At 53.0% G+C, this 23,576-nt stretch overlaps 9 protein-coding genes across 9 annotated transcripts; 3 read left to right on the top strand and 6 right to left on the bottom strand.

Moving 5' to 3' along the window:
- Positions 1-1,444: 1,444 nt before the first annotated feature.
- On the bottom strand, positions 1,445-1,771 carry K437DRAFT_254090 (uncharacterized protein). Its single transcript, XM_013389892.1, has one exon. It carries the CDS (start codon positions 1,656-1,658, stop codon positions 1,464-1,466), a length of 195 nt encoding a protein of 64 aa, XP_013245346.1. The 5' UTR covers positions 1,659-1,771; the 3' UTR covers positions 1,445-1,463.
- Positions 1,772-5,858: 4,087 nt separating this feature from the next.
- Positions 5,859-8,232, top strand: K437DRAFT_254092 (DEAD-domain-containing protein). The gene is made up of 7 exons (XM_013389893.1): positions 5,859-6,594; positions 6,656-7,316; positions 7,389-7,527; positions 7,585-7,650; positions 7,732-7,899; positions 7,975-8,041; positions 8,110-8,232. Exons 1-7 carry the CDS (start codon positions 6,005-6,007, stop codon positions 8,126-8,128), a joined length of 1,710 nt encoding a protein of 569 aa, XP_013245347.1. The 5' UTR covers positions 5,859-6,004; the 3' UTR covers positions 8,129-8,232.
- On the bottom strand, positions 8,123-9,936 carry K437DRAFT_272378 (WD40 repeat-like protein). Its single transcript, XM_013389894.1, has 5 exons — positions 9,443-9,936; positions 9,275-9,371; positions 8,811-9,215; positions 8,569-8,754; positions 8,123-8,498 (listed from the first exon to the last, which is right to left on the bottom strand). Exons 1-5 carry the CDS (start codon positions 9,777-9,779, stop codon positions 8,171-8,173), a joined length of 1,353 nt encoding a protein of 450 aa, XP_013245348.1. The 5' UTR covers positions 9,780-9,936; the 3' UTR covers positions 8,123-8,170.
- Positions 9,937-10,181: 245 nt separating this feature from the next.
- On the top strand, positions 10,182-14,612 carry K437DRAFT_254094 (uncharacterized protein). The gene is made up of 8 exons (XM_013389895.1): positions 10,182-11,276; positions 11,343-11,592; positions 11,701-12,959; positions 13,019-13,151; positions 13,230-13,423; positions 13,481-13,799; positions 13,864-14,296; positions 14,358-14,612. The coding sequence occupies exons 1-8, from the start codon at positions 10,409-10,411 to the stop codon at positions 14,544-14,546; spliced, it is 3,645 nt and encodes a 1,214-aa protein (XP_013245349.1). The 5' UTR covers positions 10,182-10,408; the 3' UTR covers positions 14,547-14,612.
- Positions 14,482-16,932, bottom strand: K437DRAFT_254095 (uncharacterized protein). Its single transcript, XM_013389896.1, has 7 exons — positions 16,017-16,932; positions 15,795-15,920; positions 15,613-15,702; positions 15,217-15,533; positions 14,972-15,146; positions 14,735-14,887; positions 14,482-14,669 (listed from the first exon to the last, which is right to left on the bottom strand). The coding sequence occupies exons 1-7, from the start codon at positions 16,530-16,532 to the stop codon at positions 14,649-14,651; spliced, it is 1,398 nt and encodes a 465-aa protein (XP_013245350.1). The 5' UTR covers positions 16,533-16,932; the 3' UTR covers positions 14,482-14,648.
- On the bottom strand, positions 16,670-17,465 carry K437DRAFT_186068 (uncharacterized protein). The gene is made up of 4 exons (XM_013389897.1): positions 17,232-17,465; positions 17,051-17,146; positions 16,794-16,972; positions 16,670-16,733 (listed from the first exon to the last, which is right to left on the bottom strand). The coding sequence occupies exons 1-3, from the start codon at positions 17,324-17,326 to the stop codon at positions 16,867-16,869; spliced, it is 297 nt and encodes a 98-aa protein (XP_013245351.1). The 5' UTR covers positions 17,327-17,465; the 3' UTR covers positions 16,670-16,733; positions 16,794-16,866.
- On the bottom strand, positions 17,237-18,071 carry K437DRAFT_185926 (uncharacterized protein). Its single transcript, XM_013389898.1, has one exon. The coding sequence runs from the start codon at positions 17,857-17,859 to the stop codon at positions 17,338-17,340; it is 522 nt and encodes a 173-aa protein (XP_013245352.1). The 5' UTR covers positions 17,860-18,071; the 3' UTR covers positions 17,237-17,337.
- A 1,038-nt stretch (positions 18,072-19,109) lies between these two features.
- On the top strand, positions 19,110-20,495 carry K437DRAFT_254096 (6-phosphogluconolactonase). Its single transcript, XM_013389899.1, has 3 exons — positions 19,110-19,442; positions 19,561-19,685; positions 19,765-20,495. The coding sequence occupies exons 1-3, from the start codon at positions 19,332-19,334 to the stop codon at positions 20,336-20,338; spliced, it is 810 nt and encodes a 269-aa protein (XP_013245353.1). The 5' UTR covers positions 19,110-19,331; the 3' UTR covers positions 20,339-20,495.
- Positions 20,496-20,512: 17 nt separating this feature from the next.
- On the bottom strand, positions 20,513-23,565 carry K437DRAFT_254097 (uncharacterized protein). Its single transcript, XM_013389900.1, has 5 exons — positions 23,003-23,565; positions 22,794-22,919; positions 22,673-22,708; positions 22,330-22,602; positions 20,513-22,262 (listed from the first exon to the last, which is right to left on the bottom strand). The coding sequence occupies exons 1-5, from the start codon at positions 23,109-23,111 to the stop codon at positions 20,689-20,691; spliced, it is 2,118 nt and encodes a 705-aa protein (XP_013245354.1). The 5' UTR covers positions 23,112-23,565; the 3' UTR covers positions 20,513-20,688.
- Between the last annotated feature and the right edge of the window lie 11 nt (positions 23,566-23,576).

Consider the following 23,576-nt stretch of genomic DNA (forward strand, 5'->3'; position numbering starts at 1 on the left):
CGCGACGCGTGAACCCATCACACATTTCGCAAGGACCTGGAGAAGGCAATATCCCTTCACCACGTTACGCCCAGGGACGAATATGTGTATAAGGTGACCCAAATTGGAGCGCCCCAGGGTCTGGGCTATTGGCGTTAGTGGATTTGGGAGAGGGTACTTACGCTCGTACTTGGTGGATAGCGTCAGGGAGGCCTTGCCACCACACATTGGCAACGCTAAATCATGCCAAGGCTCAATCGAACGTGTATGCCGATTAATTTGAAGATTTGGCCATATCATACGCTTGGGTTGAGCAATATTCAGAGGCAATACAAGCCGTCCTGATGGATGATTTTAAAGCCGACATCGATGCTCGCATGCTGTCACTTGGCAAAAGAAAAGAGGTCCCAAGGGCGAGGCACATGTGGTCTGATAAATGAACCAGCCGTGCCAGGCGCTGCCTCGATAGTGAAGAAGACGAGGGGAGAAACAGCTGCGGCGGCCGCGGTCAAAAGGGACATAATTAACAGTTATGCGAAGACGTATCTAGTATGACGGCATTTCTTACTCCTTGTTTTCTAAATGCATTAATTCAATGCGTCAATTTCTCTAAATGGGCCAATTGTATGGAAGAGAGTGGCCCATACGACCAAGACAACATACTCTGACATTCTCGTTGTGCTTCATGAAGGAATGGCTCATTGCGACTAGGTTAGGATGCTCTGGGCTCTTGTTATAATCTATGCTACACGAGCTCTGGGCGTTATTTATGGCCCTGTATGTATCCGTAAGATGCTGGCTTTTTACGTGCAACTGCTGTAAGTTGTTCCTTGTTCTCGAGCCTTCCATGGCACTCGATGTTGTTACACCGGCTGTGCTGCTTTGATGTGTTTCGCTCCGTTGGCTCGCTCGTTCGTGCTGCCGCCACCTCTGTATCACTCCTCGGCAACGGGATTCGTTTCATGCAGTCGAGGATGCTGGTTGCCGCGCGATTCGTTTCCAACTGCTTGCCCTGTAATAGCTTGATATGTGGTCGGCGATATTGGCATTGCTATCGACCCTCTTGAACTTGACGATGTCGGTACTATGTGTTTTCTGTGCATACTTAATTTCGACGTCACAGTGCTTGCTGTATGCTTTCGATAACCATGCTCGTTAGAGTACGCAGCTCTCCCGAAGAGCCTTCTGCAGCCAAACGACCTCGCGGCTCGCCTCACATGTTGCCATCTGCTCTGCCTCCTGTGAAGAATGCAGGGCCTTAATCTGCTATCGAGACAATCAGCTAATGACGCCGGATGGGATGAAGGACATGAAACCCGTCATAGACTTGCTGCCATTGCGGCTTGGTCTGAATTGCAGAAGTTGACTAGATTCCTTCCGCTGGCGCGATCGTTCTTAATCCCAAAGTTGTAGGGACTTTAGATGTACCGCATGATCCTCCTGTCAGCCTGTCAAACTGCTACCGTCGCCTCCGCACTGGCCTGTCAGAGTGCGAGGTAGGGCAAAGACCCGATGACTGCAGGGTTGAAATGCGTGGTCTTGATCATCTTGTCAAGGTCCACATCCGCCTGCATATTTGAGGCAGGGGTTGCGGCACCCTTGCACTCTGCCACGTCGAACCCTCTACGTATCGAAACTGCAGAGCCTACCTGGTCGACGAAGATGCTGCTCGTGTGCATGTTGCATCGGGTCCATCGGTCGAGACAGTGCTGAAGCAGACAAGGTCCTTGATGCGGAAGGCCTTCAGCAGCAGGTCTCGAAGTCGAAAGGTCGTCTCCTGATGCTCGGTTGCAATAACAAGCCGGTTGACATAAACCATCAAGATCATGGAGTTGCCATCGATCGTACCCGTATATAAGCACTGGTCGCCTTCGCCACTGCCGATCTGTCGAAGGGTCTCGTCGAACTTAATATGCCAGTTCCGAAATGCTTGCCGTAATCCGTAAATGCTCTTGCGCAATCGCACGTGCGTACTGGTCAAGTACTGCACTCCTGGGGGATATTCGAGGTAGAATTCCTCCTCGCACTTCCCGTATAGTAGGCGGCTCAACGTCTAGATGATAGAAATACTGATTGTTCATGGCGGCTAAAGTGTGTATTGTACGGAGGTGGTTAGTCAGGAGGCAGGCGCCTACAACTTATGATAACCTTGCCCCACACTCTGCTAGAAGCCCCTGGCGACTACACTCTCTTTATACTGCTGCACGGTACTATTACTATCATGTTTGTCCTTAACTACTAATTTCACGCTACAGTTCGCCTGCCTGATTGCAGTTTTGCCTCAATCCATGTCTCGTTGTTCTTGCGGCTATCGAACTCGCTCTTGTTTGCAGTTTCCCACTTGCTGACGCCATCGCTTCAAAGAGCTTCAGTGTAAGTATGAGGCGCTGCTGGATCAAAAAAAATGGTGGCTGATAAGTAGGTTGATGCTACGTGCCAGAAGACACAGGCGTCTTGCTGGTACAAGTCGGCATTCTCAAGTGGGTTCTTGGTACTCTTGCAAGGATCGCCCCTCTTCGACTTGCTGTGCTAGTGTCCGCAGCGCCCGTCGCTGTTCCACTCTTCGCCAAATTTGCCTGACCCGAACTCCACGCGGTCACTTCGGAACCATCATTCGTAGTGGTTTCTTTCACAGCCGATAGTTTCGTGCTCCTCGTCACTACATGCAGGCCTGTCAGACGTCTCGATGACCCTGACGTGTCCACGCTACATGCGCTGCTTGAGGCTGGGAATCAAGACACGGTACGTTGTGGCGCTGCCACACCTAACGAGGATGTCCTTGACTGTGTGTTCGTCCAATTTGGTGCTTTGTAGGGCTCCATCGCGCACAACTTAGGCTGCCAAGCCTACTGCGTGAAGGTAATCGATCAATGTGTTGCGATTGCAGTATGCTTCTTCTAAAATCTAGGTTATCGTGCGACCATCGCAATTCACGATGCGTACGCGGTGGTTGTACATGTAGGCTGCTACTGCGATTATGTCACCCCAGTGTACCTTTCCCACCTTCAACTCGCTGATTCATGCTCGGACCATGTGGAGGAGAGCCAGATTGAAGTGTGTATGGGGCTGACCTTTCGTGCTGGATACATATCGTCGGAGGAATTGCTGCAACCGCATGTTGAGGTACTCGCGGCCGTTGTCCGAGCGGAAGGGTCTTGATCTCTTTACCTTTATCATTCTCTACTTAACGGATCAAGATGCCGATGACTTCGGCAGCATTCTTGCGATCTGCCAGTGTGAACCTAGAGCTTGCCCGAGCTTTCACCTGTGAATGTCGGGAAATAGAGCTCGCCATCTACACTCTCCATATGCATAATTCCAGCGATGGTTGTGTTCACCCTTTCAAGCACATTTCGTGCTCTGCTTTCTTCACTTGTGGTCCCGTATGGGGGTGTAGGCCTCTGTTCCGAGCGCGCATGCTTCACATGTTTGGTCACCTTCGGTGACGGGTAGGCCCTTTGCCTTGCAGACCGTGTATGCAAGTCATCCCCCATGGCCGAGGCGTAAGTGCCACCGCTCACTGTCCACATTTGCATGACCTGCATTGGCCGACATATTTGGCATTGCGGCTGTGATTCCCTGCATTGCAGGGAGAGCAGGATATCGTTGTTTAAACCTGGTCTTATAATCTCCATGCCGTTTCCGCTGCCCAATAACGGCACCATAAAAGCAATGGCTAATGGCGACCACGTGATGCAGGAGCAGCGGGAGCGCGGACACGCGAGCCAATGAAGCGAAGCACGACGAAGCAGCCGCTGCTCCTGCATTACCGAGAACTTGTCCTTGAGAAAGGCGTGAAGATGCTCGACTCTTGCTGATGGGCCTATGAAGGTTGAGGCCATGGACCCAAGACCGAGTATGGGCCTCAACTGTGAGTGGTATATATAAGAGCGCTAGACCGAGGTAGAACAACTGAAACCCGAATTCCTTCAGGGCTTCGACCGCCACCTCGTTCCACTCATATCCGCTCTGGCAAATCCCATACAGCGCCATCTTCAGTCGTAGCACTTGTCTTTCCGGCCATCACGCAAACCTTGAACATGGGCGTGCTTGGGAATATCCGCGTATACCGTGTGACGCAGTGGTCAGTAGACGTATGCGTTGGGCATGTCACAGGAAACCATGACGAAGCCGTTTGCTGCCGCGAAGGCCACCAACGTTGTGAAGCTCTCCTACACCACAACAGGCGCATGAGTGACATGCATATCAATAGCCTGTAATTGCGTGAACCCGCGAGCCACTAAACGAGCCTTGTATCGACTGACCCTCCCCTCGCCCTCCTTTTTCCGCTGCAACACTGACTTCAACGAGATCACTTCCTTGTTCCCAGTCCGTGCTCGTGAAGGTCGACGCAACCCTTAAGTCTGGGCTTGTGTGCGAACATCAGTCTCGTTCTGCATCCCAGGAAGACACGGAAAAAGGCGCCAGAGTTGCCATGTGTTAGTGATCGCCACCATGGCTGCACCATAGCACATGTCTTTATGCAGCTCTGGATACAGGGCAGGTTGATCAACATGCAGGAACGGGTCGTCCCTGCTGATCACAGACAACGCGGATCGGAGGCTCGGTATGCTCGATACTTTATGCTCTATCCCCTCTTCCCCTGGAAGTTCAATCAGTGTGCATCTTGCCGCCAATGACAGGTGAGGAGTTTGAGACCTCCCTTCAAACCGTATGAAAACTCCGCAACATCTCGGACAAGCGAAACTGTCTTGTTTCCGCGGTACAATCTCTTGGCGTGCTCAATGAACAACATATTAACTAGGCAGGTCGGCGCGAGCCTGACCTCCCTCAGCTCGAGCTTCTGTTCCCGTCCGTTCATGTCCATATTCAGTGCAACATCACCAACCGTAGTGGTACGCAGCGGTCCACCAGGCAACAACACCGAGTGATTGGCCGCCATTTCGCACTTTGGTAGAAACCAGTGCGACGAGTTGACCAGAGAAACGGAAGCCCCTGTGTCTAACAGCCAACTGTGCCTGTTCGGACTATATTCAGCTGCAGACCCAACAATCTCAGACTTCGCATTGCATTCCGTGACCAAACGTCCATACCTTATATGATTCGAAAATTTTATGAAACGCGGTGTGCCACAGATGCCTCTCGAACTTCTGTGAAGTCGGGCCAACATTGCCGCTACCACTCCCCGCTTCTACAGCTCCTGCTCGATCAGAGCGGTTCCTGTTCCGTTCTGCGTAGTCCTTCAAGATCGTTGAGATCTCGGGGAGCTTGGTGATCGGTGGCATGGGACACTCGCTACGTAGGCGGGCTTCTTCAAAGCACCTCCAGCATTTGAGAGAACCCGATGTTAAATGTTCACGGTCACCATTTCTGGTTCCCTCATCAGGCTCTTTGTCCCTCCTTTTCCTATCTTCTTTCTTGTTTCCCATTGTGCTGGTAAAGATCGCCTGCAATACGCCAAAGGTTGCATTCGCGTTGATGGGCTTTCCGTTCTTCTGAGCTGCGAGATCGATCTTCCCTTGAACGCCATGGTAGTCTCCGGGTCAAGGCCGATTAACTCGTCTGGCTTTTCAGTCATTGCACGTCAGTTGCTGTGTTGCAACTCCTCTCGAGCCCGCTGGTGCCACGCTGATGCTCATGTTACCTTTCTTGCCAAAGTTGGAGGCATGTGTCACGTGAGAACATCCAATCCCAACGGAGTTGCAGGGTAAGGGGCTTTGCCAATCTCTATGTAAATCCCGCCTACCAACATAACCGTGGTCCACAGGCGTTCACTTCCTTCTCGGCTTTAAAAAAAGAACCCCGAAAAGAATGAATGAACAAAGGACAAACGCAGATCCGAATTCCGAAGAATTTTCGCATAATCATCATTTTTTGGTATCTGACACAGCTCCCTTCCAATAGTCCAAAGGCATTAGGATGACCGATAATACGTCTCTATTCCCGCGGCAGCTCACGTCCTTCGCACGCGTCTCAGTAGTTCAGCAGCCCACTGAAATAGACGTGGGGTGTCGTAAGAACTTTGTTGCATTTCATTTCTGCTGAGAGGTAAAAGAACAGCGCCATGTCCGACAAGGAGCAGCGAAAGCTTCAGCGAAAAGCGCAAAAAAAGCTGCTACAAGAGCAACAGAACGGGACAGCGCCAATTCTTCCTTCCGAAGTCAGCTCAACGCCGTCGCAAGACGTTATATCAGAGCAGGCGAACTTAGAGAAGAAGCGGAAGCTCGATTCTTCGATCTCACCGGCCCCAGGAGTTCATGACAATGACGACGGCGCAGAGTCGAAAGAAGCGTCAAGGGCGGCCAAGAAGGCTCGAAAAGCGGCCAAGAAAGCCAAGCGTGAAGTGGAGAAGACAGTGCTGCCCGAGACACCAAGTAACCTCGATAGTCGATCTTTGAAGTCTTCTGCCAAAGACGGCGAGCTTACGGCTGCGAAGTATCTCGCAGACAAATCGATCACACTCGAAAATGCGGACGATGGTAGCGCAATTCAGGCATCCGCTGTCACTTCCTTTGCAATTCTTCAAACCCTCGTCCATGGCAGTATCATGTCTGTCATTCAATCGCAGAACTTCACAGAGCCTACGCCGATTCAAGCTGCATGCTGGCCTCTGCTGCTACAAGGAAGAGACGTTGTGGGCATCGCAGAGACAGGGTGAGAATGGGGACATGGTTCAACGTGAAAGCCCTGGTTGGCATTGACAGTAAATTCAAAGCTCTGGTAAGACTTTTGCTTTCGGAGTTCCTGCGATCGAAGCAATCATCGGCAACGACAACAAAAAGGATAAGAAGGACGGTGTCTCCACGCTTGTCATCGCACCAACGCGAGAACTTGCTATTCAGACCCAAGAACAGATGTCCATCTTGGGGAAAGGATGCAAAGTCGACACTTTCTGCGTCTATGGCGGCGTTTCGAAGGATGAGCAAATCAAGGCTCTGAAAAGGCTTCGGCCTTCGGCTATCGTTGGAACGCCGGGTCGTTTGCTAGATCTTGCTCGTGATGGGCATCTAGACCTCAGTGGTGTCTCCTACCTTGTACTGGACGAAGCTGATCGAATGCTCGACAAGGGCTTTGAGCCAGACATTCGGGCGCTCATCGGGATGACCAAGTCTCACGCTGAGAAGCGTCTGACTTGCATGTTCTCTGCAACTTGGCCACCTGCAGTTCGAAAGCTTGCAGAGAGCTTCATGCACAATCCGGCCAAGGTTACTGTGGGAAGCGATGAGCTGGCTGCGAACAGGCGCATAACGCAAACTGTGTACGTGCTTGAGGGTCGCGAGAAAGAGTGGAAGCTACAAGACGTATTGCGGAATTACTACAAAGCGAAACCCAACGCGAAGAATGACAGAATACTCATCTTTGCGTTGTACAAGAAAGTAAGAGCACTCTTACGTCAAGTGAGCCGCCGCGGAAGGCTGACCACTTGTGTGTTCAATCATGCGCGTTAGGAAGCCCAAAGGGTGGAGAACACTCTACGGAGACAAGGCCACTCGGTTGCAGGTATTCATGGGGACCTCAGCCAGCATGATCGGATTTCAAGTCTGAATACCTTCAAATCTGCCGCGACGCCTCTGCTTGTTGCGACAGGTGAGTAAGCTGCATGTGTTTGATATTATATCTCTGATGTCAAGCGCTTTTCTGCAGACGTGGCTGCTCGTGGGCTCGACATCCCCAATGTCGAGCTTGTTATAAATTACACATTTCCATTGAGTACGTACATGCATGCAAGGTGGCAGGTCGAAGCAAAGCGCTGAATCTGACCAATACTTGCTGCTGATATCATCGCCACAGCTGCGGAAGACTACGTGCATCGTATCGGCCGTACTGGTAGAGGAGGGAAGGACGGCCGATCGATCACGTTTTTCACTGACGAGGACAAAGCCCACGCAGGCGAATTGATTCGCATCTTGAAAGACGCAGATCAACCGGTTCCAGAGGAAATGGATCGTTTCCCAAAGAGTGAGACACGCCAAAATTGCAATGGGAGCGCGCTGGCTGTCCTCATTAAAAGTTTATTCTCCTTTGCAATAACAGCTATTAAGAAGAAGTCTCACGCCGCATATGGAGATCACGTCAAGGAATTCGTGGCAGGGAAAGCAAAGTGCGTAGAGGGGAGGGGGTGCGTCTCATATAAATTTTGCCGTTGGCTGACTCCACTGGCCCTTCCAGGAAGATCACATTCGATTGATAGATATGCATTAGAAGTGGCTGCTGTGTCCACAAAACACCTTTATAGATCGTCAAAAAAATTACTTGATGCCTCTGGCATCGATGCCTGTTTCAGTGTTGCTGTGACGCGTGCTTCTTTCTTTGCCGATTTCGATACCTCCGCATCTGAGTCATCCGAGGCTCCTGAAGATGATGCTGCATCTCCTGAGCCCTGCACTTCAGCATCCTCATCGGTCCCTTCATCCTCGCTGCCATCTAGAAGGTCCTTGAGGCTCGTGAAGCGTATAAAGTTTTCGTGCCCGATGCTTGCGAGCCAATCTCCAGCGTGTAAAGCACGCTCAACAGGAAACCCCTCGTGGTCCGCGGCGACACCCAGCAGCTTGTGTGGACTACGACGAATGTGAGTATTGTCAGTGTTGGAGCCTTGTTTTTTGCACGTGGACGTTCTGTAACACCCACTAAATTTGTACGACGCGAACCAACCCATCGCTGGAACCGGTGAGGACAGTGTCTTCATCGAGCACATCAAGAGAATCGACACTGGCAGGATGACCTGCCAGACGATCGACGTGGTCCAGTAAGCCTTTGCTTGGGGCCCATATGCTCAGCGGGCCTAGTGACGTGCCAACGACAATCTTGTCACCGCTGGAGAAGAGACTGTGAGCCGAACGAACCTGGACATATCGCCGCGATCTACCTACCCTTTTATTGCTCGAACGGATAGAAGTTCGTCCTCTTGATCTGCGCTGCACTCCACACCTTTCTTTCCGGCTCGCGGATCGATGACCGAGAGAATTCCGTCGCCACCGACACATATTAAGCGGCTTCTGGACTCCGAAGGTATTTCCTCGTCCTGGGGAGGAGCCTTGTGTTTGGAATCTTTGCGCAGCTTCATGGGGGCTCTCAGGTGAGATCTCCACATCATGTCTGTCACCCAGTCCGAGTGATGTGACCAGCTATGGACACTTGACCGGCTGCCCGCATTGCCGATGCCGCTGTGCAAAGAAGATGTTGGCACGCGTGCGTCCCACATTTTTACCACGCCATCATCGTCTCCTGTAGCGAACATTGTGGACGAGATAGGGAGGATGCAAGAAGGCGCGGCGCTGGAGGCGCAACACCTGCATGAGTTTGGGTACTCTTCCATGTGGTGACTTCCACTCACTCATGTGCCTTTTTCCATTCCTGTAGCACGGACCCGGTCTGGACATCGATTCGAGAGATGCTCATATCTTTGGCGATGGCAAACACTGAGGTTCCATCTGGCCACGAGCCGAAGACAATAAATCAGATGTTTGGTAGAGCTCATTGCTCTCTGAAGCCCAGAGCTTACCTACGCTGAATCGTGCAGCACGACAGCTCTTGCTGCCAGACTTGACAGTCCAAGCTTTTGAGTACAGTCGAGAAGTATTACGCTCGTCCGACCTGTTCACAGACCGTTTTCTCTTCCCCGCCGCCGCAGCATCGTGCCCAGGCCGTCCGGAATCTTCCACGTGGTTGCGCTCGCCAACCTTTGTCCCGCTGCTGCCCGAGCGATGCAGATCCGAATAGTCAATCAGGCAGACCTTGCCGGAAACAAGAGCCGCTACCGCGATTTGACGGTCGGATTCCGGCACAGCACTCTGAAGTAGATCCACATCAAGGACATCTGCAGCGAAGGGAACGTCCATGACGTTTGTGGAGGGCGCGCTGCGGCACTTTGAGAGCAAGCAGAGTTACCAAGCACCACCTACACGGGCTCTGCAATGCACAGAGTGTGAGGATTCCCAGTCCTGTTGACAATGAAGTCCTGCGATGTACGAGATTACAGGCGAGTTGACTTTGAAATGGAAAAGAGGATTTGGTACCGTTGGTGGTGACCGATGCGATCGATGAGCGGTTATTTTTGAGCCAACGCAACTACAGGCTACTGAGGGTGGTCTATGGAGTGGACCCTATGCGAATGGAATACTCCCTAGTCCCTAGAACTAAATCCCGATGGTGAATTCCGACTTCCGACATTCAAGCCCTAAATGCCACTTGGGCTTCGTGACTTCTTCTCATGAGCGTATCAACTTGCGACCACCCCCACTGGTGTTCTGCACGGCTTTCGTCTTCTGCACCACAGAAAGCTCATGCCAACAAGATATTCTCCTTGTAGCAAGCCCTTCTGCAGCGAGATACTGAATCCCTCCTGGATCTCCTGGGTTGCACAATTTGCTTCCCGGATTTTGCGGGCGGGACGGGCATGTGTGAGGGCATCCTCTGAAGGGACCCTGCTCAGCGCAGCTGCAGGCATGCCTTCGAAATATCCCAAGCAATGCCTGCTCGAGCACAAAGCACTCCTGGAAGGGGGTCGTTTCGGCTCGGACTCTTCCCGACGCTATGCGTAATATGTTTGCTGACCTTCGCTGTCAGTCAAACATACGGGCAACACGGCGTTGATGGTTCCAATGACGAACCACAGGCGCTCCCTCGGCCCGGTCTCGCTGCATCGCGCGACGCTGATCCTTCTCATGGCTTGATACCTTCGCTTACCATTTCCAACGCCGGAGACTTGAAGCTCCTGGACATTGCCATGGTGACATGCACTGATGGCTCTCTCCATGGCGTTGAACGCGACACTGGCAATAAAGTCTGGTCGATCACATCACAGGCGTCGCAAATTCAAAGCGATTTCGGACCGTCGATCAGGTCAAGCTACGGCCCTCGGAAGCTCTCCTTTGCTGAAATGATGGGCGAGGCCCGAATTTTCGATCCTGCAAAGGGCGCTTCCGAGGATTCTGGACTATACGTCCTAGAACCCACCGGCAATGGTGACATCTACATTCTCGTCGCCACTGGCAGGGATACTCACGATGCCGACGCCGCGCCCCATGTGGAAGGGCCCAGACGCGGTCTGAAGCTCAGAAAACTGCCACTCAACGTACCCCAACTCATTACTTTATCGCCCTTCTCCTTTCCCGGCGATGATTCGAGAGTCTTCATCGGAAAGAAGGAATCAAGATTGGTTGAAGTCAACGCAAGGACAGGCGAGATAGGCGCCATCTACGGAGGGGATGCAATTTTTCCAGCCTCCCCTGAGCGACAAAATCATGAGCAGAATCATCGCCTGTCAGACCATCAATTACGGGTAAACCCTGGAGATCCATCCTCTGAAGGCGAGTGGGCGTTGATCGGCCGGACTGGTGAGTCAAGGCACCGTCGAACACTGAAAGCAAACAAGCATGAAATGACCAAGTTCACTTCCAAAGATTACTCACTGTCCATCCATGCCAAGCACGATCCCTCATACACACAGACGCTCCACTTAAGTCTCTACACGCCGAATTTGGCCGATCGCGACATTCTTTCAGCATGGTCCAGTATGAACTATCCGGACTCTCGTAGGTTACTGAGCCTGCCCGAAGAAAGTTCCCTACTCTGTCTAGACATGTCGTCAAGTCGATCCCACGAGACTAAATCGGAAGGTGCTCTATGGACATCAAACTTTGAGAGTTCGGTGTGAGTCTCCGAAAAGATGATTCCTGAGTTTCATTCTTGGACTCATGCAAGCAATTGTCTCTTTTTGTGGGCAAAAAAACCTTCAAAAATCACTGACTTTTTTTACAGTGCATCTATCTTTGATTTCGTCAAAGTCGAACCAAGCACTGGCCAAGACGGCAACGCCACGCCTCACAGTGCGTCGAGGTCTCGGCCTGTGCTGATTCCGCATCCAACCGTCGATGTCTCAAGCATTATTATCGAACACCCAGCGAGATCACATCTCGAAGGAGATGCAAAAGACATCTTTCTCGGCTTTTCTGGAGACTCGCTCTTTGCAATGAGTTCCGATAGATATCCTTTGGTCGTCTTGTCGCCGCCGGCCCCCTTGTCTCACATTCTTGATGGGTCGGCCAAGTCAGGCGCGAATGGTCACCAGCACGATTTGACTTGGCATGATGCTCCGAGCCGTAGAGGCTGCGGCGGCATCTCCTGCTGGACGGGTGCATATCGAGTCCAGAACGATGATGTGGCCGAATGGGCCATGAGGGAGGCTCTGCTGGGCTCTGCACCGTTGCTTGGCATTGGGGGCAGAGAGGTTGATCATGCATCGTCAAGGACGGCTTTTACACCCATTATTTATGCACCTCCGTCAAGTGATCGAGCCGGATCAAGCGCTCCGGATGCTCGTTCGGATGACGTCAGGCGCAGCCCTAATTCAACGCTCTCAACCTTGCTTCTCCAGGCCGTCCTTATCATCTCCGTCACATTAGTATCGTGGGCCATCTGGACGGGTCTCCGGCTTCAGGAACGCCAAAAAGCGATCGAAGCAAAGGCCTTCGTAGAGTCCGTCATTTACGTCCCTATACACCCGCCCAGTGCCGATGGCACCCGACTTCCTTTGGAAGCAAGTGGAGCTTCGCCGGAAATCCGGAAAGTAAGTCAACGTGTCATTGCTGAGGGGAAAGCAGTGCAGGACAACAATCAGGACGCTGGTGAGCAGCCGCAGGCAAATGTGCAAGATCAACATGAGATGGTTGAGTCAGGGAAAAGCAGCGTTGCGAAGCGGCGGCGGCGAGGAAAACGCGCCGGTCAAGCCGTAGCTGCGAAGCTGGCCAAAGTGAAAGAGACTTGTCTCGAAGAAGTTCACCAGGAACACATTGAGCCGCCGCCAGATCGGAAACCGCATGAGACATCGGGGCGCATAAACCCAGCAGCAGTGCACGACCCACGCTCAAGACCGCTCCCCAACGGCAGCCCGGACAACACAATCGCAGTCAAGACCGCTACCCAGATAGCTCCTCCACAACCAGATGCGGCTGCAATCATGGCAACGAAGCCCGCCGAAGTGTCAAATTCGACACTGACTCTCTCAGACGAAGTGCTTGGTAAGTACAGTTTCAAATTGGTGGCATTGGCGTAGCAGCTGACATTGCCACCTTCGAAGGATACGGCTCTTCTGGCACTGTGGTCTTCAAGGGTACTTTTCAAGGGCGAGCGGTGGCAGTCAAACGGCTTCTGAAGGACTTTGTTTCGGTGGCATCCAAAGAGGTTTCACTGCTGGAGTCTGCTGATGATCAGTGCGTGCTACCTAGACGGCTTGCAGGGAGGACTACATACTGATCATTTCACCCCTTTCATCTATTGTCCGTCCTCAGTCCTAATGTCGTGCGATATTTCTACAAGGAGATGACAGAGAGCTTCCTATATATTGCGCTCGAATTGTGCTCTGCGACACTGGCAGATGTCATCGAGAAGCCTTTGGACTACCGTGACCTCGGAAACCAGCTCGAACCAAAGCGCGCACTTTCACAGATCACCCACGGCCTTCTTCATCTGCATAACTTGTCCAGTGAGTGCTCGCGAGTCGTCTTGTAAGGGATAGCGCTAATTTATGCGATCGGTACAGTTGTGCATCGTGATCTCAAGCCCCAGAACATTCTCGTCACCCTGACTACGAAGGGCAAGCTGAAGATGCTGCTTTCAGATTTCGGCTTATCCAAGAAACTTGATGGATTCGCGCAGTCTAGCTTTTCTCAGACCGTAAACAATCCCGGCGGGACTGTCGGTTGGAGAGCGCCAGAGATCTTGCGTGGCGAAGTATCAATGGATGCGGGGAGCGAGAGCACGGAGGCATCATCTGAATTGCCGGTAGAAAAACCCTCAAATGAGGAGAAGACGAAACTAACTAGAGCGGTGGATATTTTCGCTCTCGGATGCATATACTAGTGAGAGGATGCAGATATCCAGTTTGGAACTTGTCGCTGGTTAACCATTCTCCTTCCCGGCTAGCTATCTTTTGTCCAATGGTGATCACCCCTTCGGATCGCGATTCGAACGCGAGCTGAACGTGTTGCGAGGTCGAGTCGACTTGACCCGTCTTGATACTCTTGGCGAAGAAGGCAATGAGGCAAAACATCTCATCTTCAACCTCATCAACTCGGACCCGACGCAAAGAGCCTCCGCCCAAGACATCATCTCGCATCCTTATTTCTGGGATTCTAGCAAGCGTCTGTCATTTCTCACGAATGCCAGCGACCGCTTTGACACAATGGAGCGTGATCCGCCAGCGCCAGCGCTCGTCTCACTAGAGAGTGGAGCACTGGATGTCATTGGGAAAAATTGGCAGCGCCGACTCGATCAGGCTTTTGTCCAAGACCTCGGCAAATTCAGGAGCTACGACCCTAAGAAGTTGCAAGATCTATTGAGGGCGATGAGGAACAAGGTGCAGCCCTTTGATGGTATATCTTCCACCATTCTCTTGCTGATGCACAAGTGTTCCGCAGAGTCATCACTTTCAAGATATGCAGCCCCGTCTGCAACAGATTTTGGGGCCTTTGCCGGAAGGCTTTTTGAATTACTTCACACAGCGCTTTCCAAAACTGTTCTTGCACGTGTATGCCGTCATTATTGAGCAGCCGCTGTTGCAGCATGAGGCCAGGTTCAAAATATTCTTTCAGAGCGACCAGGAGTAAGCTAAGCACACGTCGGAGAGCAAAGTGTATCATAGTTCATTGTATCCTACCGGCCAGCGATTGGTCAGATTGAAATTATTACTCGAGATCGGCCTGTCGACTCTATCGGTCCTTTCGGGAGTGCTGCAGAAAATGTAACAGTGGGTCGGCAGACTAAGGCTGACGGCCGGACCGAATCGCTAACTCACCTCAGGCTTGTGATCGCTCTCATGATCGACATGGATGAAAGCTCTTTCGACCATTGGCAGCATTTCAAGCCGGTCCTGAAGATCCTGGGATACATCATGGGATAACCAGAGTGGAGTTTCAGGCTTCATGACGATGTCCACCTCCACGATGTACTAGAACAGGAGAGACGGCGGAGCGCAGCGTGAGTATCGGCGTCCTTCAAAGTGGAGCCGTAGCGCCGGATGCGTCCAACTTACCTTTGGGCCAGAGTGGTAGGCTTTGCAGCTATCGATTTTCTCGATATTAGCATGATGCAGCATCGCATTATATGTGACAAGCTGCATAAACTCTGTGGGGGCTGCTTGTCCCGCGAGCTCGCGGAACTGCAGGTAGGCCGTCCTGCTCCAGGAGAAGATGATGGCGAAGGAGATGCTGTATACTCGAGGGGAGGAAGAAAGTCAGACTGGGTTGCCTGGAATATGACTCCAATTGGGATGCGCACATCACAGCTCCCATAGGATCCAACCACCAAGCAATCTTTGCGCCGGCGGCAGATGTAAAAATACCAAAGCCGTTGATGAAGAGGTCGTTCCTGTGGTCCTCGTAGAGGACTTGCACTTGAGACGAGAATTTGCGAAGACCGAAGCAGTATATGGCGAGAGACAATTTGACACAGAAAGCGACGCCAACCGCGATCAGCGAAGGTAAGAAGAAATCATTGAGGCCGCCGCTCTTGTGCGTAGCGATGTCTCGCAATGACTCGACGATCAGAATGAGCGAGACGGAGCCCATGAGGAACGCATAGACAATGTTGCCAATCTGTCAGAAGCAGCAAGGAGAATTTGGGATCAACCGGGCACGGTTTACAGCATCGTCTAAGAGCATTAGTGACACGCACCGATTCGAAACGAGACCCTCCAATGGGCCACTTGCGTTCGTCAACATTGGAAGCCTTGCGATGCAACCAATTGAGAACCAGGTTCGCGAACTTCCACCCCCACCCCCCAAATGAGATGCAGGTCAGCTCCGTCGCAGTGAATCAGGCGCTTGACACTGAAAGGCAATGTATAGCAAACGCACTGGATCAAAGACACTATCTGCTGCCGTTGCAAATAGCGAGAGCGACAGCGAGGATATTGCGGCATACAGCTGAAGGCCTGCGAGGACAAAGTTGGCGGCGATGGAAGTGTACACTGCGATGCGTACCTGTGAATGAAATGACATGAGGATGGATGCACGCATGGGAATTAGTGACTGAAGCAATGTGGAGATAGGTAGGCAAGCGTTGTCGAGTGCAAGCACCTTGAGTGCGTTCCTGTTGCGCTCATCAGCACCGTCGCTCGCGTGCTGGGCCATGGACTTCAGTAGGTTGTTGATGTGAGAGTTTTGTGTTTCATAGAACCTTGACACGGCTTTCTCGAGCTTCCGACCTTTGCCCGAGACTCGCATTCGGATCTCTTGCTCATTGACCACGCGGGATCGAAGCAGCAGAGGATCGGTCTCCTCATGTGAGGGTGTGACAGGCCCGAGGCCGGCCGATGTGCCGACAGACCCCATTCGTTGGAGGTCGACGTGGTTTCCACCTGTCTCCATGTGTTTGGCGATGATGTGAGCATAATGGTGCGTGGGAAGCGAGGCGCTTGGCCCGACATTGATGTTGAGACTGATGTCGTTTCCTTGAGCAATGCTATGCTTCGGTGAGGACGGCTGTCCCAGCTGCTTGCCCATCTGCACGGCAGTCAGTTGTATCTCCTCCGGCAGGCTTTCCTTGACTTGTCCGCTGCCAGACTCTCCTGCTGTTTCGTTGTCATGCGACATGCTCGTAATGATTTATTCGGCTGGTGGGCCGCTGCTACGAATGGTGGCGACGATTGTGATGCGCTGTGCTTGTGTGCTTAAACCCTCCACTACCTGGAAGCGATGTGGCATTCACAAGGCACAAGATTTCAACGATGCGTGCGAGTACATTCAAGCCCACGTCCCCAAGATCCCCCGGGCTGTGGTAGATGTGCATGGAGTCTGGAGAAATTGGAGCGTCGAGTGAGAACGAGACGTGAAATTAGAGCGCTCAGCAATCACCTCTGCTACGCTTGCTCTCCAGGTACATGGCACAAATCGCACAAATGCGAACGCCCTGTCGGCGCAATTTGGATCAAGAGAAAGGGTGGCACAGCCCCCCCCAAAGACCAGACACGCTCAACTTTCGGCTGGATTCTGCCATCAAATTCAATGCCAGCACAGCCAGACATAACAGATAACTTTTGGAAAGCAGAAACGAAATCGAAGCATGAGACTGAGTACATAGCATCGAGAGCGCCAGTATTGCTACGGCTCACAAAGGCCAAAGAGTCACGAGCAGTGTGGCAACCGAGTGCGTACTGGTCATCAGAAAACGGCACAAAAGCGGCTCATTGCACACCCTTCTATCCTGACTGTCGAAACGTGGAAAAAGTCAGCGGGCTCTAGGCTAGACGACATCCTCGCACCTCGTGGCGCCTTCCATGTTACAGAGTGTACCTTTTCCTCTGCTGAGCTTCCGCCAAACGCCAAGGTGTGATTGTGCGCCGCCCATATCGCTCCTGTACAATCCTCTTTCTGGGGGACCCACGCATGCTCAGCAGGGTCAGGCAAATGCACCGCCCATTACTGAAAAGTGGCCCCCGCTTAGATTATGTCCCAAAAGGATCCGCGATGGCCAAAGGCAGACGCTGAGAGCTTCTCCAAAACTTGGACGCCCAACGCCGGGTCCGCAGCGCGGACAAAGACAAACACGCGCAGGGAAGACGAGTGTGTCGACTTGCCAAGGCTGTTGTCCACAAACTTGTGGCGAACTGCGAGATATTGAAAGTAGGCTATTGCCGCAAGGACTCTGCGACATCCTGCATGGCCGGATGTACCGGCATGAGCTCCTTTCGGCACCGCGCAAGGAAAGGGCCCGGGTGTGAGACAATGATGCTGCAACTGTGACAACAGTGTCCAAAATCACTGGGAATCTTCTCATGCAAACCTTACTCACGAGGCCCTCAAAGGGGGGCACATCATGTGCGCGCACCTTTGCGTCCGTCAACGGTGCACCTCGCTTACAGAACGGCCCGATGTTGAGATTCGGGGAACGCTGGACAATCGCGAAAGGCCGCCCATCCATCGGAGGGAAATACCACCAAGGCCTCGCCTAGGATTCATGACCAAGTAGGTGACGAGGTCAGGGAAAAGGGATGGGGCGATTAACCCGAAAATGCCGCCCTAGTCCTGCACGACAAGCGTGTAGGGTGCGCCTTCCGTGTACAAACTCGGATGTCGACAATGTGCGCATGGATGCAATGGACCAACAATGTACGGTGACTGGTGGGGGCATCGGATCCGTCATTGATGGGTTTTTCTGAGCGTCCGAATCCGATGAGATCGGGTACGAAGCCTGTAAACGCACGGGGAGAGGAGAGCAAGAGAGGGCAGTTCGTCCCTGCCTGATCAGTCTCTCGCATGACTTCAGCGTGCATGGGTACGGTGCGGGGAAGGCCGGCGACTCGGTCACGTGCTTTCGAGGTGCGGCGCTCTGCAAGAATCCAGAGATCATCTTGCGATACAGAAATCCACATATCGACTCTCTGTGCAGACACAGCAAAACCTTGGTCTACACATGCTCCGATAGGGTGGTACGGGCGGCATTGCACGACGAGCCCTCTGGTTCTGAAGTCGATGACTCTCCCGTAAGCACCGTGAAGCGAGACCCGAAGGTGCCGGAGACGGGTGCCGGGTCGATCGAGGGGGCGCGCATGGTTGCGAAAATTCAGGGCTCACGAGTCCGTTCGTAGCTGAGCTGCTGCCATGGCCCTGAAGCCTTTTGCCTTGGAGCTCATCAACGGCTAGACCCGTCAAGGAGATCGATCTAAGCAGGAGGCCTGAGCCTGCGTGGTCATTGTTACTTTGACGCTGCACCGAATATATCAGAAAAGGACCACAGAGTGGAACCGGTGGGTGGTCTGTGCGCAGGCCGTGGACGATCGAAATTCCTGAGAATACCGAAATCCCCGGGTTTCCACTCCCGCTGGCGGTGGGCGATATTCTATTCATCTACGATGAAGCGAAGTTGACTGGAGTTTGCGTCATCACCGATCGCACAATTGAGTGCTGTGCTGCCGCGCTTAACCCTCTTCTCTAGTCTGCAGCGAAAACACAGCCAGCCAGTATCCTCCAACTCTTCTGTGTGGCTGCGCCACCCGCCCTTGTTCTCTCGCCCTTGCCCGTTTGCCGCGCAGAGCCGCCGCCCGTTTCGCTCAGCTCAGACAGACACTCCGCCTATCAATTAAATCCATTCAATGACACTTGTGGCTTGGAGGGTTGAGTGGAGATGCTGACTGCACTTATATAACTCTCTTCCATTCTCTCTATTCCGCAGTCCACCACCGTCGGCATCATTCCTTCGCACGAGTTCTACTGTTCGCCCAACGAAAAGCGAAGGATCCAACAGCGACCGAGTCGTCGTAGCGTGCAAAGCACCCCCGGCGAGCACGACATCACTTTCGCTCGCTTTTTTTCTTGCTGGCTGGCTGGCTGGCCTTGTTTGGCGCTACTTCTTTTGGAGTCTGCGCAGGGCCCACCCTACGCACTGTGGCCAATATGGCGCCTCTCTCTTCGACCAACCCATCAACGACACCTGCAGAGCCCATCCTCTACTCGTTCAAGACGCCGGATGACCTGAGCAAAGGGTTGGCAGAATTTGTCATCAAGGTGCGTTCTTGAGGATCGGCGCGCTGAACTGTAGCAGCAACGGCAAGGGTACTAGAGGAGCTGAGTTCATTAGCGCTGAATAACCTACTCCGTCGGGTGTCCTTCCATCCCCGTGCAGGCGCAAGATGATGCCATCACTCGCAGGAACAAGTTCACACTTGCTACCTCAGGGGGGAGTCTGCCCAAGATGCTCTCCAAATACCTCGTAAACCGTGATGACAATCGGCTTCGATGGGACAAGTGGTGCGTTCCCATCCTCTGGCACATCTTCTCTGTGTTTCTGTGTAGCTGAGCGGCCTTTTGACCTCATGGGTGCTTGCAGGGAGATCTTTTTCTGCGATGAGCGCCTGGTTCCTCTTGACCACGAGGACTCCAATTACTACCTCTGTGATAGGGAATTTTTCAGCAAAGTCCCCGAGCTGAAGCGCTCGCAGATCCACACGATCGACGAAAAGCTCTTGGACGACGCAGAGGAGCTGGCAGATGCATACGAGAAGGACCTGGTAGCAGCGTTCGCAGGCAAGGAGGCTGTGAGAAGGCCCGTCTTCGATCTCATCCTCCTCGGCATGGGACCCGACGGCCACACCTGCTCTCTCTTCCCCGGGCATGAGCTGCTCGCCGAGCAGCATCGCTGGGTGGCACCCATCAAGGACAGCCCCAAGCCACCATCAAATAGAATTACCTTCACCTATCCTGTTCTCAACCACGCCCACCGCGCCGCGTTCGTCCTCGCTGGAGAGGGCAAGCAGGATCTCCTCGCGCGCACCCTCGACCATCCGGAAGAGGGTCTGCCAGCTTCGCGCGTTAGACCAGCGCCACCGGGCGACATTTACTACTTTACCGACGATGCCGCCAGCGCAAAAGCACAGTATCCCAAGTCCGAGTTCAAGCTCTGAGCAAGAAGAGACAGATAAAATGATGCAAACAATGACGATCGAACGAGTGCATGGATTTCTTTGATCACCCGACTAGCGACTGTAACGCATCCTCCATCAGACCATATGAGCAATGTCGGCGTGGGTGCCTCCAGCTCTGTTCACGCTCGCATTTGAAGACATGAATGTCTAGACGTACAGGACCTCGCACCATGTGCCCATGTTGTGCAGCGATGATCCAGTACGCTGAGATTTTCCGTTTTAGAGTACAAAAAGGCATGCGATAGCCGTATATCAATGGGGAATGGACCAGATAGAGTGGAGCAACGACTAAAAGTGGACATTGAATTAAAGGGGTAAGGAACTCACTACTAAGACTTTTGCATGGTGAAAATTTCCGGCAAATCTCCCCAGACATCTTTGGCCTTTTTGGGCCCAGCGTCGACGACCTCTGCGCGCTTCTTGAAGTACTCGTGGCCGCCTGGGGCTCCGTACTGCCATTCGACATCGTCGTTCTGCTTGTGGAACCAGAGCGGCTTGTACACTTTCCCCTCTGCCTCGCGCTTCTTGCGGCGCTCGCGCTGCGCACCCTCGACCGCCAACTTGGTCTCCTCGGCCTCGTCCACCTTGCCTTCCTCGAGTGCGCGCTGGTCCGGGCGCAAGCGCGAATCCGTGCATGGGAGGAAAGGCTCCATGTCCTTTGTAATCTCGTTGAGGCTCATGGCAAAGTATGTGAAGCCGTAGTGATCCTGCGAGTTGGGTGGCATCTCGTTGGCCTCCCACAGAACCTGATAGTTCTCCTTGTCCTTCTGAATAGCAAAGTTATCGCTCCAGCGACCTTTGACCTCGGTCACCTTCTCTCCCTTGTTGTTGTAGACGAAACCGGCGACCAGGTTGCGCGAAGAGGAACCACCCCACATGTTGCCTTCTTTGAAATCGATGGCCAGCCGCGCACCTGTGCTCTCGTTTGTGACGGTGAGCTCGCCGACATGCTCAAGGTACTTATTGCCGGCGAGCAAGTTGCGCATAAACGACGACGGCTTCTTGAACGAGAAGATGTCGCCATCGGCAAGCTCGACCTTCAACGAACCGTCGGGGATGAGCTCGAGGGACTTGCCCCAGAACTTGTTCTTGACCGAGTTGCAGCCGTACGCCTTCCATCCATTGCCTTCGGCATAGGTTGCCACGACCGGAGGCTGGTGCACGACCTTTTCCGCAATGAACTTGAGCTTGCCATCGTTGCGATAAAGCTCGAACGTTTCGCCGAGGAGTGGGTTGAACGGCTTGCGGCTTGCGCGCAGCTTGGTGCTCGAATAGCTACTCACAGCCCAGGCGCCGACTAAGCACAGCCTCTGAATCCAGTCTTCCGTCTTCCCTGCTCTCTCGAGCAGCTTGGGAGCGTATTCGTATTCCTCCGCCGCGGCTTGCAGCAGCGAAAGCGGGCAGTTGAACGAGACAGGGAAGGAGATGGTGGACAGGTCCTTTCCGACGTTTTTCTTGAGCATCGAAAAGAGCGATACCTCATCGCCGGATACCTTGGCAGGAAGTCGAGTACGGAATTTCCCATTCCCAACTCCTTTCTCCGTAGCATTCTCGTCACCACTGTCATCGTCGTCGCCCTCTTCGCTGGCAGAAGCATCGCTCGCGGCGCTCGACACGTCTCGGCTCGATGTCTCTGGTTCATCGGCAATGTCAGTATTGTCCGCCGCATCTGCGTCGTAGAAGATGGCATCATCTTCGAAATTGGTCGCAAAGCTAGAGATGCTGTGACGGCTTTGTGCATATCTGCCATCCCCCTGCACCCTCGATTTAATGGAGCTCATCATGCCTTCGCCGCCAAAGACGCGAGGTACACGAGACTCGAGCACATGTTGAAAGTTGGCATGCTCTGCTGCGAGCGAGTCGATGAGGGTTTGCAGCGTAGCATTTAGCTCGGCCTCCTCGTCTGTAAGAGGTCAAAACATAAATTGTCAAGCATGGCTCCGAATCGGCCGCATCTGCCATGCGCTCACTCTTCCAAGAGAACATATTGAGGACTTCTCCTGTGACTCCCTTTTCCGCACGCTTGCGCGCAAGTAGCGCGGACTGTTTCTTGATCTCCGCTACGAGCCGGTTCATGGAATCGCTAGCAGTAAAGAGCGGGTTGAGGTCGACGCTCATCAGGTCTGTGCTGTCGTCCGTGACGACGTAGATCCGCCTCGCCTGGCCAGATGAGCGCTCAGGGATGAAGCTTTTCAGCTGCGATCGCCATGCACTAAAGTCTTGCGGGTTGAGCATCTTGAGGTCTGTAGCAAGGGGAGCAGACTGGAGATCAATGCTCTGCTGATGAAGCATCCCATGGTATTCTTGCCTCACGAAAGACGGATGATCCGCTGTCCACATGGATTGTGCCTGATTAAGAGAAATGGGTATTTCAAAGGTCAATCGCCTTTCGCATCACCCTGAGGTTAGGCGCACGATTGAAGAGAAATCTCACCATGATGCTGACTGCTGATGACGCTGGCATGAGGAATCTCAATCGAGTCGCGGGTTGGCTTATCGGGCGAGATCGAGTACGTGAGAATCCCTTCTTTCGTAAGGATCAGGTACCGCTTTGCGTACCCTGAAGGATAATTTGAACCAATCGATCAACAACCTCTGTGTCAGCTGCAAATGTTTGGAGGCCGCAGCCTTCCCTTGCTTCACCTTGCATCTTCTTGCGCTTCTTCTTGAGAACCCATCCCTCATGTAGAATATTCAAGCTCTTGATATCCGCTTGGCTATTGGACTTGTTGAGGCCCTTTGGGTTGCCCATGTTGACAATTGATGCGCTGCCGTCCCTTTTCAAAAGACAGTCCTACCTAGGATCGACACCTGATAAGACCTTTACCGGAATCTGCCCCTGAATCCGAGCGAAGGGTATACCGGCCCCAATGGAAAAGGCCTTTAAGAAAGCGAGCGAGTCAGGAGTGCTGTGACTCGATGACGGGTTGTACGATGGAGCCAACGTGTGTGCCGTTCCCGTCGGGCGGTTGCGAACGGCGATCGCAATTTGGTGCACGGTGGTGTACTGGTGGTTGAATGCGGGGGTGGGGGAGAGGATTCGGAGGGAGTCGCGTCCGCTTCGCCTCTTGCGGTTTACGCCTGGTCCGCCGTCTCAGCGTCAACGCCGAGAGGATTTGTATGCTACGTATCTCCAGCTTCGTCTCGGGATGGAATCCACTCCAAGATGCACGCAAAACCTTGTGGGGACGAAGGTGGAATGCGGGGTCCATCGGTA

The sequence above is a fragment of the Tilletiaria anomala genome (genome assembly GCF_000711695.1).
Source record: "Tilletiaria anomala UBC 951 chromosome Unknown K437scaffold_9, whole genome shotgun sequence".
In the NCBI taxonomy this organism is placed as follows: Eukaryota; Fungi; Basidiomycota; class Exobasidiomycetes; order Georgefischeriales; family Tilletiariaceae; genus Tilletiaria; species Tilletiaria anomala.

Bases quoted from the DNA above. Each gene is read 5' to 3' on its own strand.
- K437DRAFT_254096 (XM_013389899.1), top strand. From the start codon at position 19,332: ATGGCGCCTCTCTCTTCGACCAACCCATCAACGACACCTGCAGAGCCC. The intron at 19,443-19,560 runs GTGCGTTCTTGA...ATCCCCGTGCAG, and splicing joins TGGCAGAATTTGTCATCAAG to GCGCAAGATGATGCCATCAC. The intron at 19,686-19,764 runs GTGCGTTCCCAT...GGGTGCTTGCAG, and splicing joins CGGCTTCGATGGGACAAGTG to GGAGATCTTTTTCTGCGATG.
- K437DRAFT_254092 (XM_013389893.1), top strand. From the start codon at position 6,005: ATGTCCGACAAGGAGCAGCGAAAGCTTCAGCGAAAAGCGCAAAAAAAG. The intron at 6,595-6,655 runs GTGAGAATGGGG...GTAAATTCAAAG, and splicing joins GTGGGCATCGCAGAGACAGG to CTCTGGTAAGACTTTTGCTT. The intron at 7,528-7,584 runs GTGAGTAAGCTG...GCTTTTCTGCAG, and splicing joins GCCTCTGCTTGTTGCGACAG to ACGTGGCTGCTCGTGGGCTC.
- K437DRAFT_254090 (XM_013389892.1), bottom strand. From the start codon at position 1,658: ATGCACACGAGCAGCATCTTCGTCGACCAGGTAGGCTCTGCAGTTTCG.
- K437DRAFT_186068 (XM_013389897.1), bottom strand. From the start codon at position 17,326: ATGCGTGGGTCCCCCAGAAAGAGGATTGTACAGGAGCGATATGGGCGG. The intron at 17,147-17,231 runs GTACACTCTGTA...ACGTTTCGACAG, and splicing joins GAAGCTCAGCAGAGGAAAAG to TCAGGATAGAAGGGTGTGCA. The intron at 16,973-17,050 runs GTGAGCCGTAGC...GCTTTCCAAAAG, and splicing joins CTCGTGACTCTTTGGCCTTT to TTATCTGTTATGTCTGGCTG.
- K437DRAFT_254094 (XM_013389895.1), top strand. From the start codon at position 10,409: ATGCCTGCTCGAGCACAAAGCACTCCTGGAAGGGGGTCGTTTCGGCTC. The intron at 13,800-13,863 runs GTGAGAGGATGC...CTTCCCGGCTAG, and splicing joins GCTCTCGGATGCATATACTA to CTATCTTTTGTCCAATGGTG. The intron at 14,297-14,357 runs GTGCAGCCCTTT...AGTGTTCCGCAG, and splicing joins TGAGGGCGATGAGGAACAAG to AGTCATCACTTTCAAGATAT.
- K437DRAFT_254095 (XM_013389896.1), bottom strand. From the start codon at position 16,532: ATGTCGCATGACAACGAAACAGCAGGAGAGTCTGGCAGCGGACAAGTC. The intron at 15,921-16,016 runs GTGCTTGCACTC...TTTCATTCACAG, and splicing joins GCAACAGGAACGCACTCAAG to GTACGCATCGCAGTGTACAC. The intron at 15,147-15,216 runs GTGCGCATCCCA...TCGAGTATACAG, and splicing joins GATCCTATGGGAGCTGTGAT to CATCTCCTTCGCCATCATCT.
- K437DRAFT_185926 (XM_013389898.1), bottom strand. From the start codon at position 17,859: ATGGATGGGCGGCCTTTCGCGATTGTCCAGCGTTCCCCGAATCTCAAC.
- K437DRAFT_272378 (XM_013389894.1), bottom strand. From the start codon at position 9,779: ATGGACGTTCCCTTCGCTGCAGATGTCCTTGATGTGGATCTACTTCAG. The intron at 9,372-9,442 runs GTAAGCTCTGGG...GCTCGTGGCCAG, and splicing joins TGCTGCACGATTCAGCGTAG to ATGGAACCTCAGTGTTTGCC. The intron at 8,755-8,810 runs GTAGGTAGATCG...TCTCTTCTCCAG, and splicing joins TCCGTTCGAGCAATAAAAGG to CGGTGACAAGATTGTCGTTG.
- K437DRAFT_254097 (XM_013389900.1), bottom strand. From the start codon at position 23,111: ATGGGCAACCCAAAGGGCCTCAACAAGTCCAATAGCCAAGCGGATATC. The intron at 22,920-23,002 runs GTGAAGCAAGGG...ATTATCCTTCAG, and splicing joins GAAGCGCAAGAAGATGCAAG to GGTACGCAAAGCGGTACCTG. The intron at 22,709-22,793 runs GTGAGATTTCTC...TCTCTTAATCAG, and splicing joins CATCAGCAGTCAGCATCATG to GCACAATCCATGTGGACAGC.